Source organism: Rutilus rutilus (genome assembly GCF_951802725.1).
Source record: "Rutilus rutilus genome assembly, chromosome: 4".
NCBI classification, from domain to species: domain Eukaryota; kingdom Metazoa; phylum Chordata; class Actinopteri; order Cypriniformes; family Leuciscidae; genus Rutilus; species Rutilus rutilus.
In genome coordinates this window covers 11,312,767-11,329,527 of record NC_140212.1, presented here as the reverse complement: position 1 = coordinate 11,329,527, position 16,761 = coordinate 11,312,767, and the positions used below count along the sequence as shown (strand labels likewise).

Sequence of the window (16,761 nt, the reverse complement as noted above, 5' to 3'; positions counted from 1 at the left end):
CACAACGTTTGACTGTTTTTCTTTGTTTATGGGTTGAAATATGTGCTGTTAAGTGACATTATGAGTCTGTCACTGAGCTGTCATCTGCAGAATTTAAAGCCTTATTAAAACAAACTGCACATGTTGTGGCTTTGACTGTTTTCAATATCAAGCGTCATGTTGTCAATCATCTGAAGCTGAGGACAGAATGAACCTGAAGCTCGATTACGCCGCCTAGTGGAGCGGGTGGAAAACTGCGCTTCAGTTTCTATCTGACGAGTCGTATTTTAGTGCCAACAGACTCAAAAATGATTCGGATTTAGATTGACTATATTCCAAAACGTCACACATACTTTTACATATCCATACTAAAGCAAACGTCTCTTTTTATTTGGGTAAATGTTTGATGGCCGGTGACAAACAGCTGATCATCAGCTCCCTCTTGTGGTCAATAAGTTTATCCGCTTTAATAAATAAAACTACAAACCCGAGGTGGCGAGTCGCAGGTGAGAGGGCTCACATTTACATTTAACATGTTTTACAACAAATATATGGTTTTGTCAGGGTCTCGACCAACATGGATCTAGTAGTTTCGTTAAATTATTCATATCAGCTGTCAGCTGATGTGGTAAGACAGATGTTGTGTTGAACTCAGTGGCAAACACATAAAATACGGGACAAAAGATGTTACTAAATTATTTTATTTTGATGTAAATGGTTTATTTGTCATGTTTGTTCACAATTAGACAATGACTTTGTGTCGTTTTGGTTGCAGATTCGTGCAGCACTTATAATCAATCTTAGCTGGATCTTCGTCTGTGTCTGTCACGTGATGAGGAGCACGTGAGTCTCTGGATCTCTGGACGCTCGTGAGGTTATGAATGGAGGAGTGAGACTCTGGCTTTTACAGGCGTAAATAAACAGATTTTACACTGATTATACATTTATAGTAAAGCTTGATTCATTTTTTGGATACATTATTATTATTATGATAAAACAGCTGACAATATAATGTGTCTAATGGCAGCTTTTTAATGTTTAATAATAGCAGACATATTGCCCTGTGTTTCTCTGCCCTCAGACAGACTCCAGCATCTCTTGAAGTGTTTGGAAAATCATGGATGGAGAACAGGCACGTGCATGAGACCAGATTAATGTGTTCATGTACCCCACCTTGTGGACAATAAGCGTATCTGCATGAATATATGAAAACAGCATGAAGGAAAGAGATTTTAAAAAGTATCTAATCCTGCTCCTGATGAGCCACTTTCCTGAGTTTAGTTCCAACCCTGATTAAAAACAGCTTTAGCAGCTGATCAAGATCTTTAGGATTATTAGAAACTTGCAGGCGGGTGTTGGACTGATTTATTTTTCACAAAACATGACACGTCATAAGTTACTTATGTTAACGACAAGTGTACGTGTTATCAGTTTTAGTTTAATGGAAACATGGTTTTAAATCCCTCGATATATGAAGTTCAGACTCTTTGACTCAGGAGACGAAACATTGTGTTTTAATAATGGAGTCCTGAGATCAAATCCAACTTTTGCTGACATCAAATTGTTGGTTTAATTAATGCTGTAGGTAAACTAAAAAACAGCCTAACTGAATCAAATCATACATCACAAATGCTGTGGCTCAGTGGCTAATCGTTTGTCTTTCATACAGTTATTTGTTCAAATCCCACAATTGCTAATATTTTCATCATAGAAAACAAAGCCCTCAATAAAACTCAGTCCAAAAGAGCTAAAAACTTCTGGGACTCAGTGGCTCAAGAAATAAATGGTTGCATTTTAATCTTAGATTACCTATGTTAAATTGTATATCCAACAAAATTCACCAAACAACAGATGATATTGTGAAGGCTATGATGGTGCAGTGGATAAACACGTGTCATTTGCAGATAAAATGGCATGGGTTTGAAACTCGCAAATCAAAGAACTTTTTCCATCATATAACACAAAGCTCTCAATAAAACCAGTTCAAACACACCATCAACTCACAGGTTTCAGTGGCTCAAGATACAAAGTGTTGTGTTGTGATCCTGGAGTTCTGAGTTCAAATCCTGCTATTGCTTATGTTAAAGACCATGTATTGCATTATATCCAATAAAGCGGCTCAAACGGCAGCACTCAGCGTGAAAGCCATGGTGGTGTAGTGGCTAAACACACGTTACTGGAAGACAAGGTTGTGGCAGAGACATGGGTTCAAATCTCAGCTCAGGGTGTTAGATGTGTCATTTAACTGGTTTATTGTAAAATCCCAGCTCACATAACAGGTGAATAGTCAAATATAAGTTCCTTCACATGTTCAGACAAGAGATCTGTGGCTCACAGGTAAGAGCGCTGCCTCACGGTTTCAGAGGTTGCTGGTTCGAGTCCAGCCAGATCTCCGCGATATGAATGAATGCTGTGGTGTGAGTGAGAAGGTGTGGGGGATCATGGTGTCCCCCCCTGAGCTCCCGCACGATGTCCAGCAGGGGTTATGCTTTTGACTGGAAAAAATGAAAATGGCTATTAAAAAAAATTCCATCCGCCGTCCCTTCCCCACCTACTTAGGTTACCATCATTTGCTTTTCAAAGGACTGGCCCTTCAAAAAGAAAATGATGGTAACCTACACATTTACACACCAACATGTAAGAAGCATTACCTGTGCCTGAGCTGATGTCCATCATACAGTGATTGTCTGTCCAAACTTCCCAGAGCTCTGCTTCTGTTGACTGGATGTAACAGTCCAAACACATTCCTTCTGTAAGGAAAGACATCAATAAAAATAGACATTACTCAATTTTCTACATTTAAAAAATGAGAATGTGAAACTTAGTCTCAAGACTAGTTAATAGATGTAAGTGGAATACATTGAAAGCCTAAATCTATACAGTGTGAAATATACACTCACCTAAAGGATTATTAGGAACACCTGTTCAATTCCTCATTAATGCAATTATCTAATCAACCAATCACATGGCAGTTGCTTCAATGCATTTAGGGGTGTGGTCCTGGTCAAGACAATCTCCTGAACTCCAAACTGAATGTCAGAATGGGAAAGAAAGGTGATTTAAGCAATTTTGAGCGTGGCATGGTTGTTGGTGCCAGACGGGCCGGTCTGAGTATTTCACAATCTGCTCAGTTACTGGGATTTTCACGCACAACCATTTCTAGGGTTTACAAAGAATGGTGTGAAAAGGGAAAAACATCCAGTATGCGGCAGTCCTGTGGGCGAAAATACCTTGTTGATGCTAGAGGTCAGAGGAGAATGGGCTGACTGATTCAAGTTGATAGAAGAGCAACTTTGACTGAAATAACCACTCGTTACAACCGAGGTATGCAGCAAAGCATTTGTGAAGCCACAACACGCACAACCTTGAGGCGGATGGGCTACAACAGCAGAAGACCCCACCGGGTACCACTCATCTCTACTACAAATAGGAAAAAGAGGCTACAATTTGCACGAGCTCACCAAAATTGGACAGTTGAAGACTGGAAAAATGTTGCCTGGTCTGATAAGTCTCGATTTCTGTTGAGACATTCAGATGGTAGAGTCAGAATTTGGCGTAAACAGAATGAGAACATGGATCCATCATGCCTTGTTACCACTGTGCAGGCTGGTGGTGGTGGTGTAATGGTGTGGGGGATGTTTTCTTGGCACACTTTAGGCCCCTTAGTGCCAATTGGGCATCGTTTAAATGCCACGGCCTACCTGAGCATTGTTTCTGACCATGTCCATCCCTTTATGACCACCATGTACCCATCCTCTGATAGCTACTTCCAGCAGGATAATGCACCATGTCACAAAGCTCGAATCATTTCAAATTGGTTTCTTGAGCATGACAATGAGTTCACTGTACTAAAATGGCCCCCACAGTCACCAGATCTCAACCCAATAGAGCATCTTTGGGATGTGGTGGAACGGGAGCTTCGTGCCCTGGATGTGCATCCCACAAATCTCCATCAACTGCAAGATGCTATCCTATCAATATGGAGCAACATTTCTAAAGAATGCTTTCAGCACCTTGTTGAATCAATGCCACGTAGAATTAAGGCAGTTCTGAAGGCGAAAGGGGGTCAAACACAGTATTAGTATGGTGTTCCTAATAATCCTTTAGGTGAGTGTATATTACAGAGTATATAGTATACTTCAGTAATGCTGTATCTATAATAATCTTTGGGCTCAAGTAAAATTAAGATGAGACTTTCCTTCACAATAAACAAGAGGAATCCTAAAAGGCAGTTTTCCTGCACATGGTTTTAGCCTGTCTTGGACTGTATTTTTTCTGCTTTTCATTAGAAGCAAAACACTTCATCTCTACAAAACCATGAAGCAGCAGCAACATCAGAGCTTCACACACTAACTGACTCTATCAACAAGCATCAATCCAGTAGATTATTACCTACAGTAACACTACAACAACAAAGACAAAAAACACGATTTCCTATTATTCCACTTTATAATATAAATATCAGATGGCGATTCATTCAAAGATTATAAATGTAACGCAACAACAACCTATTCATTTGTTCTTCTGAAGGTCTGACAGGGAGTTCAGCAACAGAGCAGAATGTAAACAAAGTCTAAATTACCAGACAGAGGAGCAGAATTCAGAATCAATACACACCTAAATAATGACCTAAATACAATAAATAAGGGTTGCTAGATGTGTGCTAATGATGTTACAAGAGAAAAACAATGTAAGTCAAGTGAAGGAGACTTACAGGCTCAGTCGTGTGGCATCCTTGATTCCTGCTCTTTATCACAACGTTTGACTGTTTTTCTTTGTTTATGGGTTGAAATATGTGCTGTTAAGTGCCATTATGAGTCTGTCACTGAGCTGTCATCTGCAGAATGTGTAGCCTTATTAAAACAAACTGCACATGTTGTGGCTTTGACTGTTTTCAATATCAAGCGTCATGTTGTCAATCATCTGAAGCTGAGGACAGAATGAACCTGAAGCTCGATTACGCCGCCTAGTGGAGCGGGTGGAAAACTGCGCTTCAGTTTCTATCTGACGAGTCGTATTTTAGTGCCAAGTCTGCCAACAGACTCAAAAATGATTCGGATTCAGATTGACTATATTCCAAAACGTCACACATACTTTGACAAGGTCATACTAAAGGAAAGTCTCTTTTTATTTGGTTAAATGTTTGATGGCCGGTGACAAACAGCTGATCATCAGCTCCCTCTTGTGGTCAATAAGTTTATCCGCTTTAATAAATGAAACTACAAACCCGAGGTGGCGAGTCGCAGGTGAGAGAGCTCACATTTACATTTAACATGTTTTACAACAAACTGAACAACAGAGCAACATAAATCTAGTAGTTTCGTTAAATTATTCATATCATTTGTCAGCTGATGTGGTAAGACATGTTTTACTGTTGAACTCAGTTGCAAACACATAAAATACGGGACAAAAGATTTTACGAAATTCTTTTACTTTGCTTGTATAGATGTATATTGTTTATTTGTTATGTTTGTTCACAATTAGACAATGACTTTGTGTCGTTTTGGTTGCAGATTCATGCAGCACTTATAGTCAATCTTAGCTGGCTCTTCGTCTGTGTCTGTCACGTGATGAGGAGCACGTGAGTCTCTGGATCTCTGGACGCTCGTGAGGTTATGAATGGAGGAGTGAGACTCTGGCTTTTACAGGCGTAAATATACAGATTTACACTGATTATACATTTATAGTTAAGCTTGCTTCATTTTTTGGATAAATTATTATGATGATAAAACAGCTGACCATATTAATGTGTCTAATGGCAGCTTTTTAATGCTTAATATAACAGACACATTGCCCTGTGTTTCTCTGCCCTCAGACAGACTCCAGCATCTCTAGAAGTGTTTGGAAAATCATGGATGGAGAACAGGCACGTGCATGAGACCAGATTAATGTGTTCATGTACCCCACCTTGTGGACAATAAGTGTACCTGCATGAATATATGAAAACAGCGTGAAGAGGAAAGAGATTTTAAAAAGTATCTAATCCTGCTCCTGATGAGCCACTTTCCTGAGTTTAGCTCCAACCCTGATTAAAAACAGCTTTAGCAGCTGATCAAGATTTTTAGGATTATTAGAAACTTGCAGGCGGGTGTTGGACTGATTTATTTTTCACAAAACATGACACAAGTCATAAGTTACTCATGTTAACAACAAGTGTATGTGTTATCAGTTTTAGTTTAATGGAAACATGGTTTTAAATCCCTTGATATATGAAGTTCAGACTCTGTGACTCAGTGGCTCTAGAAATAATTGGTTGCACTTTAATCTTAGATTACCTATGTTAAATTCATTGTATATCCAACAAAGTGCACCACACAACAAATGATATTGTTGGCCATGATGGTGTAGTGGTTAAACACGCGTCACTTGCAGATATAGTGGCATTGGTTCAAATCTCGCAATCAAAGAACTTTTTCCATCATATAACACAAAGCTCTCAATAAAACCAGTCCAAACACACCATCAACTCACAGGTTTCAGTGGCTCAAAATACAAAGTGTTGTGTTGTGATCCTGGAGTCCTGAGTTCAAATCCTGCTATTGCTTATGTTAAAGACCATGTATTGCATTACATCCAATAAAGCGGCTCAAACGGCAGCACTCAGCGTGAAAGCCATGGTGGTGTAGTGGCTAAATACATGTTACTGGAAGACAAGGTCGTGGCAGAGTAATGGGTTCAAATCTCAGCTCAGGGTGTTAGATGTGTCATTTAACTGGTTTATTGTAAAATCCCAGCTCACATAACAGGTGAATAGTCAAATATAAGTTCCTTCACATGTTCAGACAAGAGATCTGTGGCTCACAGGTAAGAGCGCTGCCTCACGGTTTCAGAGGTTGCTGGTTCGAGTCCAGCCAGATCTCCGCGATATGAATGAATGCTGTGGTGTGAGTGAGAAGGTGTGGGGGATCATGGTGTCCCCCCCTGAGCTCCCGCACGATGTCCAGCAGGGGTTATGCTTTTGACTGGAAAAAATGAAAATGGCTATTAAAAAAAATTTCATCCGCCATCCCTTCCCCACCTACTTAGGTTACCATCATTTGCTTTTCAAAGGACTGGCCCTTCAAAAAGAAAAAGATGATAACCTGCACATTTACACACCAACATGTAAGAAGCATTACCTGTGCCTGAGCTGATGTCCGTCATACAGTGATTGTCTGTCCAAACGTCCCAGAGCTCTGCTTCTGTTGACTGGATGTAACGGTCCAAACACATTCCTTCTGTAAGGAAAGACATCAATAAAAATAGACATTAGGGCAGCACGATTATGACAAAAATTATAATTGTCGATTATTCCCTTGAAATTGTAATTGCGATTATTAACTACGATTATCATAATTTACATTGAATGATGTTTTGAAGAGCTTTATGCCATTGATTGTAAGCGACTGCATGCCATTTTGTTATATCAAAATACAAGCTGAAAACACTCTTCCGGAAAATAACTTTTTTTGCTTTTCTATAGCATTAAGCCTCAAATGCTAAATATAATTTTCTATTTATTTAAAGAAACCAAACCAAAGTAAAAAACCCTTAAAGGTGCACTGTGTAATATTTAGGAGGATCTGTTGACAGAAATGCAATATCATATACATAACTATGTTTTCAGTTGTGTGTAAAAACCTTACATAAATACATCATTTTTACGGTGGCCCTGAACGGACAAACGCATTTCGTCACTATGTTGTTCTTCGTGTAAAGAAGCGAGCTAAAGTTAGCGAATAAAACACTGACACAATGATGAACAAGTAACAATAATATTCGCAATAACATCGTTTTACTGAATAATTAAGTAAACCTTATTTCTTAATTTATCTTTGTAAAGAAACCACATTGTTTAACTGGCTACTCTCTGCTGTCTCAGACGACGACATCACTTCCTGTCGGCCACCGTAACTTCTGTTGGTTGCAATCCGCAAACTCACCACTAGATGCAGCTAAAAATTACACACTGCACCTTTAAAATAAGCCATAGAAAGAAAAACAAAAACACATCTGAAGCATACAGAATAATGTAAGTGAACTTTTTTTTTGCAATTGCGCCTTTAAACGATTACATAATTGTGGCATCCGTAATTGTAATCACGATTACAAACTCGATTAATTGTGCAGCCCTAATAGACATTACTCTATTTTCTACATTTAAAAAATGAGAATGTAAAACTTAGTCTCAAGACTAGTTAATAGATGTAAGTGGAATACATTGAAAGCCTAAATCTGTACAGTGTGAAATATATATTACAGAGTATATAGTATACTTCAGTAATGCTGTATCTATAATAATCTTTGGGTTCAAGTAAAATTAAGATGAGACTTTCCTTCACAATAAACAAGAGGAATCCTAAAAGGCAGGTTTCCTGCACATGGTTTTAGCCTGTCTTGGACTGTATTTTTGCTGCTTTTCATTAGAAGCAAAACACTTCATCTCTACAAAACCATGAAGCAGCAGCAACATCAGAGCTTCACACACTAACTGACTCTATGAACAAGCATCAATCCAGTAGATTATTACCTACAGTAACACTACAACAACAACAGAGACAAAAAACACGATTTCCTATTATTCCACTTTATAATATCAATATCAGATGGCGATTCATTCAAAGATTATAAATGTAACGCAACAACAACCTATTCATTTGTTCTTCTGAAGGTCTGACAGGGAGTTCAGCAACAGAGCAGAATGTAAACAAAGTCTAAATTACCAGACAGAGGAGCAGAATTCAGAATCAATACACACCTAAATAATGACCTAAATACAATAAATAAAGGGCTGCTAGATGTGTGCTAATGATGTTACAAGAGAAAAACAATGTAAGTCAAGTGAAGGAGACTTACAGGCTCAGACGTGTGGCATCCTTGATTCCTGCTCTTTATCACAACGTTTGACTGTTTTTCTTTGTTTATGGGTTGAAATATGTGCTGTTAAGTGACATTATGAGTCTGTCACTGAGCTGTCATCTGCAGAATTTAAAGCCTTATTAAAACAAACTGCACATGTTGTGGCTTTGACTGTTTTCAATATCAAGCGTCATGTTGTCAATCATCTGAAGCTGAGGACAGAATGAACCTGAAGCTCGATTACGCCGCCTAGTGGAGCGGGTGGAAAACTGCGCTTCAGTTTCTATCTGACGAGTCGTATTTTAGTGCCAACAGACTCAAAAATGATTCGGATTCAGATTGACTATATTCCAAAACGTCACACATGCTTTAACAAATTCATACTAATGCAAAAGTCTCTTTTTATTTGGGTAAATGTTTTATGGCCGGTGACAAACAGCTGATCATCAGCTCCCTCTTGTGGTCAATAAGTTTACCCGCATTAATAAATGAAACCACAAACCCGAGGTGGCGAGTCGCAGGTGAGAGGGCTCCCATTTACATTTAACATGTTTTACAACAAATTGAACAACAGAGCAACATAAATCTAGTAGTTTCGTTAAATTATTCATATCATGTGTCAGCTGATGTGGTAAGACAGATGTTTTACTGTTGAACTCAGTTGCAAACACATAAAATACGGGACAAAAGATTTTACGAAATTCTTTTACTTTGCTTGTATAGATGTATATTGTTTATTTGTTATGTTTGTTCACAATTAGACAATGACTTTGTGTCGTTTTTGTTGCAGATTCGTGCAGCACTTATAGTCAATCTTAGCTGGAGCTTCGTCTGTGTCTGTCACGTGATGAGGAGCACGTGAGTCTCTGGATCTCTGGACGCTCGTGAGGTAATGGAGGAGTGAGACTCTGGCTTTTACAGGCGTAAATATACAGATTTTACACTGATTATACATTTATAGTTAAGCTTGATTCATTTTTTGGATAAATTATTATGATGATAAAACAGCTGACCATATTAATGTGTCTAATGGCAGCTTTTTAATGCTTAATATAACAGACACATTGCCCTGTGTTTCTCTGCCCTCAGACAGACTCCAGCATCTCTAGAAGTGTTTGGAAAATCATGGATGGAGAACAGTCAGGCACGTGCATGAGACCAGATTAATGTGTTCATGTACCCCACCTTGTGGACAATAAGCGTACCTGCATGAATATATGAAAACAGCGTGAAGAGGAAAGAGATTTTAAAAAGTATCTAATCCTGCTCCTGATGAGCCACTTTCCTGAGTTTAGCTCCAACCCTGATTAAAAACAGCTTTAGCAGCTGATCAAGATCTTTAGGATTATTAGAAACTTGCAGGCGGGTGTTGGACTGATTTATTTTTCTCAAAACATGACACAAGTCATAAGTTACTTATGTTAACAACAAGTGTATGTGTTATCAGTTTTAGTTTAATGGAAACATGGTTTTAAATCCCTCGATATATGAAGTTCAGACTCTGTGACTCAAGAAATAATTGGTTGCACTTTAATCTTAAATTACCTATGTTAAATTGTATATCCAACAAAGTGCACCACACAACAGGTGATATTGTTGGCCATGATGGTGCAATGGTTAAACACGCGTCACTTGCAGATATAGTGGCATTGGTTCAAATCTTGTTATCAAAGAACTTTTTCAATCATATAACACATAGCTCTCAATAAAACCAGTCCAAACACACCATAAACTCACAGGTTTCAGTGGCTCAAGATACAAAGTGTTGTGTTGTGATCCTGGAGTCCTGAGTTCAAATCCTGCTATTGCTTATGTTAAAGACCATGTATTGCATTATATCCAATAAAGCGGCTCAAACGGCAGCACTCAGTGTGAAAGCCATGGTGGTGTAGTGGCTAAACACACGTTACTGGAAGACAAGGTTGTGGCAGAGACATGGGTTCAAATCTCAGCTTGGTGTTAGATGTGTAATTTAACTGGTTTATTGTAAAATCCCAGCTCACATAACAGGTGAATAGTCAAATATAAGTTCCTTCACATGTTCAGACAAGAGATCTGTGGCTCACAGGTAAGAGCGCTGCCTCACGGTTTCAGAGGTCGCTGGTTCGAGTCCAGCCAGATCTCCGCGATATGAATGAATGCTGTGGTGTGAGTGAGAAGGTGTGGGGGATCATGGTGTCCCCCCCTGAGCTCCCGCACGATGTCCAGCAGGGGTTATGCTTTTGACTGGAAAAAATGAAAATGGCTATAAAAAAAATTTCCTCTGCCGTCCCTTCCCCACCTACTTAAGTTACCATCATTTGCTTTTCAAAGGACTGGCCCTTCAAAGAGAAAATGATGGTAACCTACACATTATTTACACACCAACATGTAAGAAGCATTACCTGTGCCTGAGCTGATGTCCGTCATACAGTGATTGTCTGTCCAAACGTCCCAGAGCTCTGCTTCTGTTGACTGGATGTAACGGTCCAAACACATTCCTTCTGTAAGGAAAGACATCAATAAAAATAGACATTAGGGCAGCACGATTATGACAAAAATTATAATTGCCGATTATTCCCTTGAAATTGTAATTGCGATTATTAACTACGATTATCATAATTTACATTGAATGATGTTTTGAAGAGCTTTATGCCATTGATTGTAAGCGACTGCATGCCATTTTGTTATATCAAAATACAAGCTGAAAACACTCTTCCGGAAAATAACTTTTTTTTGCTTTTCTATAGCATTAAGCCTCAAATGCCAAATATAATTTTCTATTTATTTAAAGAAACCAAACCAAAGTAAAAAACCCTTAAAGGTGCACGGTGTAATATTTAGGAGGATCTGTTGACAGAAATGCAATATCATATACATAACTATGTTTTCAGTGGTGTGTAAAAACCTTACATAATGAACCGTTATGTTTTTATTAGCTTAGAATGAGGCATTTCTCTCTACACACACCGCGGGTCCGCTTACATCGACATGTTTCTACGGTGGCCCTGAACGGACAAACGCATTTCGTCACTATGTTGTTCTTCGTGTAAAGAAGCGAGCTAAAGTTAGCGAATAAAACACTGACACAATGATGAACAAGTAACAATAATATTCGCAATAACATCGTTTTACTGAATAATTAAGTAAACCTTATTTCTTAATTTATCTTTGTAAAGAAACCACATTGTTTAACTGGCTACTCTCTGCTGTCTCAGACGACGACATCACTTCCTGTCGGCCACCGTAACTTCCGTTGGTTGCAATTCGCAAACTCACCACTAGATGCAGCTAAAAATTACACACTGCACCTTTAAAATAAGCCATAGAAAGAAAAACAAAAACACATCTTAAGCATACAGAATAATGTAAGTGAACTTATTTTTTGTAATTGCGCCTTTAAACCATTACATAATTGTGGCATCCGTAATTGTAATCGCGATTACAAACTCGATTAATTGTGCAGCCCTAATAGACATTACTCTATTTTCTACATTTAAAAAATGAGAATGTAAAACTTAGTCTCAAGACTAGTTAATAGATGTAAGTGGAATACGTTGAAAGCCTAAATCTGTACAGTGTGAAATATATATTACAGAGTATATAGTATACTTCAGTAATGCTGTATCTATAATAATCTTTGGGTTCAAGTAAAATTAAGATGAGACTTTCCTTCACAATAAACAAGAGGAATCCTAAAAGGCAGTTTTCCTGCACATGGTTTTAGCCTGTCTTGGACTGTATTTTTGCTGCTTTTCATTAGAAGCAAAACACTTCATCTCTACAAAACCATGAAGCAGCAGCAACATCAGAGCTTCACACACTAACTGACTCTATGAACAAGCATCAATCCAGTAGATTATTACCTACAGTAACACTACAACAACAAAGACAAAAAACACGATTTCCTATTATTCCACTTTATAATATAAATATCAGATGGCGATTCATTCAAAGATTATAAATGTAACGCAACAACAACCTATTCATTTGTTCTTCTGAAGGTCTGACAGGGAGTTCAGCAACAGAGCAGAATGTAAACAAAGTCTAAATTACCAGACAGAGGAGCAGAATTCAGAATCAATACACACCTAAATAATGACCTAAATACAATAAATAAGGGCTGCTAGATGTGTGCTAATAATGTTACAAGAGAAAAACAATGTAAGTGAAGGAGACTTACAGGCTCAGACGTGTGGCATCCTTGATTCCTGCTCTTTATCACAACGTTTGACTGTTTTTCTTTGTTTATGGGTTGAAATATGTGCTGTTAAGTGCCATTATGAGTCTGTCACTGAGCTGTCATCTGCAGAATGTGTAGCCTTATTAAAACAAACTGCACATGTTGTGGCTTTGACTGTTTTCAATATCAAGCGTCATGTTGTCAATCATCTGAAGCTGAGGACAGAATGAACCTGAAGCTCGATTACGCCGCCTAGTGGAGCGGGTGGAAAACTGCGCTTCAGTTTCTATCTGACGAGTCGTATTTTAGCGCCAACAGACTCAAAAATTATTCGGATTCAGATTGACTATATTCCAAAACGTCACACATACTTTGACAAGGTCATACTAAAGGAAAGTCTCTTTTTATTTGGGTAAATGTTTGATGGCCGGTGACAAACAGCTGATCATCAGCTCCCTCTTGTGGCCAATAAGTTTATCCGCTTTAATAAATAAAACTACAAACCCGAGGTGGCGAGTCGCAGGTGAGAGGGCTCACATTTACATTTAACATGTTTTACAACAAATTGAACAACAGAACAACATAAATCTAGTAGTTTCGTTAAATTATTCATATCATTTGTCAGCTGATGTGGTAAGACAGATGTTGTGTTGAACTCAGTTGCAAACACATAACGGGACAAAAGATTTTACGAAATTCTTTTACTTTGTTTGTATAGATGTATATTGTTTATTTGTTATGTTTGTTCACAATTAGACAATGACTTTGTGTCGTTTTGGTTGCAGATTCGTGCAGCACTTATAGTCAATCTTAGCTGGATCTTCGTCTGTGTCTGTCACGTGATGAGGAGCACGTGAGTCTCTGGATCTCTGGACGCTCGTGAGGTAATGGAGGAGTGAGACTCTGGCTTTTACAGGCGTAAATATACAGGTTTTACACTGATTATACATTTATAGTAAAGCTTGATTCATTTTTTGGATAAATTATTATGATGATAAAACAGCTGACCATAATAATGTGTCTAATGGCAGCTTTTTAATGCTTAATATAACAGACACATTGCCCTGTGTTTCTCTGCCCTCAGACAGACTCCAGCATCTCTAGAAGTGTTTGGAAAATCATGGATGGAGAACAGGCACGTGCATGAGACCAGATTAATGTGTTCATGTACCCCACCTTGTGGACAATAAGCGTATCTGCATGAATATATGAAAACAGCGTGAAGAGGAAAGAGATTTTAAAAAGTATCTAATCCTGCTCCTGATGAGCCACTTTCCTGAGTTTAGCTCCAACCCTGATTAAAAACAGCTTTAGCAGCTGATCAAGATCTTTAGGATTATTAGAAACTTGCAGATGGGTGTTGGACTGATTTATTTTTCACAAAACATGACACAAGTCATAAGTTACTTATGTTAACAACAAGTGTATGTGTTATCAGTTTTAGTTTAATGGAAACATGGTTTTAAATCCCTCGATATATGAAGTTCAGACTCAGTGGCTCTAGAAATAATTGGTTGCACTTTAATCTTAGATTACCTATGTTAAATTGTATATCCAACAAAGTGCACCACACAACAGATGATATTGTTGGCCATGATGGTGCAGTGGATAAACACACGTCACTTGCAGATATAGTGGCATTGGTTCAAATCTCACAATCAAAGAACTTTTTCCATCATATAACACAAAGCTCTCAATAAAACCAGTCCAAACACACCATCAACTCACAGGTTTCAGTGGCTCAAGATACAAAGTGTTGTGTTGTGATCCTGGAGTCCTGAGTTCAAATCCTGCTATTGCTTATGTTAAAGACCATGTATTGCATTATATCCAATAAAGCGGCTCAAACGGCAGCACTCAGTGTGAAAGCCATGGTGGTGTAGTGGCTAAACACACGTTACTGGAAGACAAGGTTGTGGCAGAGTCATGGGTTCAAATCTCAGCTCAGGGTGTTAGATGTGTCATTTAACTGGTTTATTGTAAAATCCCAGCTCACATAACAGGTGAATAGTCAAATATAAGTTCCTTCATATCTTCAGACAAGAGATCTGTGGCTCACGGGTAAGAGCGCTGCCTCACGGTTTCAGAGGTTGCTGGTTCGAGTCCAGCCAGATCTCTGCGATATGAATGAATGCTGTGGTGTGAGTGAGAAGGTGTGGGGGATCATGGTTTCCCCCCCTGAGCTCCCGCACGATGTCCAGCAGGGGTTATGCTTTTGACTGGAAAAAAATGAAAATGGCTATAAAAAAAAAAAACCACCCACCTACTTGGGTTACCATCATTTGCTTTTCAAAGGACTGGACCTTCAAAAAGAAAATGATGATAACCTACACATTTACACACCAACATGTACGAAGCATTACCTGTGCCTGAGCTGATGTCCGTCATACAGTGATTGTCTGTCCAAACGTCCCAGAGCTCTGCTTCTGTTGACTGGATGTAACGGTCCAAACACATTCCTTCTGTAAGGAAAGACATCAATAAAAATAGACATTACTCCATTTTCTACATTTAAAAAATGAGAATGTGAAACTTAGTCTCAAGACTAGTTAATAGATGTAAGTGGAATACAATGAAAGTCTAAATCTGTACAGTGTGAAATATACACTCACCTAAAGGATTATTAGGAACACCTGTTCAATTTCTCATTAATGCAATTATCTAATCAACCAATCACATGGCAGTTGCTTCAATGCATTTAGGGGTGTGGTCCTGGTCAAGACAATCTCCTGAACTCCAAACTGAATGTCAGAATGGGAAAGAAAGTTGATTTAAGCAATTTTGAGCGTGGCATGGTTGTTGGTGCCAGACGGGCCGGTCTGAGTATTTCACAATCTGCTCAGTTACTGGGATTTTCACGCACAACCATTTCTAGGGTTTACAAAGAATGGTGTGAAAAGGGAAAAACATCCAGTATGCGGCAGTCCTGTGGGCGAAAATGCCTTGTTGATGCTAGAGGTCAGAGGAGAATGGGCTGACTGATTCAAGCTGATAGAAGAGCAACTTTGACTGAAATAACCACTCGTTACAACCGAGGTATGCAGCAAAGCATTTGTGAAGCCACAACACGCACAACCTTGAGGCGGATGGGCTACAACAGCAGAAGACCCCACCGGGTACCACTCATCTCCACTACAAATAGGAAAAAGAGGCTACAATTTGCACAAGCTCACCAAAATTGGACAGTTGAAGACTGGAAAAATGTTGCCTGGTCCGATGAGTCTCGATTTCTGTTGAGAAATTCAGATGGTAGAGTCAGAATTTGGTGTAAACAGAATGAGAACATGGATCCATCATGCCTTGTTACCACTGTGCAGGCTGGTGGTGGTGGTGTAATGGTGTGGGGGATGTTTTCTTGGCACACTTTAGGCCCCTTAGTGCCAATTGGGCATCGTTTAAATGCCACGGCCTACCTGAGCATTGTTTCTGACCATGTCCATCCCTTTATTGTCATCGTCACATTGGGCGCACGTGACTTCCTGTTTTCGAATGCGCATGTGTCGCGTCTCAACGCGTTGTTGTCTTTGGAGCTCCATCGATTTGATTTATAAATCTTGATTTTACTCTTTAAACTTACTTACAACAAATATTTTCTACTTTACCTCACTGAGAAGCACTACTGCTCAACCCTCATAGTTACAACGCGGACTGTTGAGCAGACGCGTCTCAAGCCTATTAGTGATCCAACGCTGGATACTCCTATAGGTTACGTCCGTGGATCACGGCTGAACGCGTCTTCTCAACACTCACTTACAAACATTTTTTCGCCTATCGACTATCGT

At 38.9% G+C, this 16,761-nt stretch overlaps 1 protein-coding gene and 3 long non-coding RNA genes across 5 annotated transcripts in view; 3 read left to right on the top strand and 1 right to left on the bottom strand.

The window, feature by feature from the left end:
- The first annotated feature begins 438 nt into the window (after positions 1-438).
- LOC311289639 lies at positions 439-1,790 on the top strand. The gene is made up of 3 exons (XR_014627187.1): positions 439-485; positions 755-891; positions 1,061-1,790. It is a non-coding gene; the product is annotated as an uncharacterized lncRNA (long non-coding RNA).
- Positions 1,791-5,115: 3,325 nt separating this feature from the next.
- Positions 5,116-6,507, top strand: LOC311289894. Its single transcript, XR_014627238.1, has 3 exons — positions 5,116-5,225; positions 5,493-5,629; positions 5,795-6,507. It is a non-coding gene; the product is annotated as an uncharacterized lncRNA (long non-coding RNA).
- Positions 6,456-16,761, bottom strand: part of LOC311289893 (uncharacterized protein) — a 55,028-nt gene continuing 44,722 nt past the window's right edge. For both annotated transcript variants that reach the window (XM_084408150.1, XM_084408151.1), the window contains 4 exons: positions 15,343-15,441; positions 11,202-11,300; positions 7,098-7,196; positions 6,456-6,941 (listed from right to left, as the gene is read on the bottom strand). In XM_084408150.1, coding sequence (XP_084264276.1) covers positions 6,886-6,941; positions 7,098-7,196; positions 11,202-11,300; positions 15,343-15,441 — 353 coding nt within the window. In that variant the 3' untranslated portion in view covers positions 6,456-6,885. The remainder of the gene's footprint in view (positions 6,942-7,097; positions 7,197-11,201; positions 11,301-15,342; positions 15,442-16,761) is intronic.
- LOC311289895 lies at positions 13,470-15,300 on the top strand. The gene is made up of 3 exons (XR_014627239.1): positions 13,470-13,502; positions 13,765-13,863; positions 14,064-15,300. It is a non-coding gene; the product is annotated as an uncharacterized lncRNA (long non-coding RNA).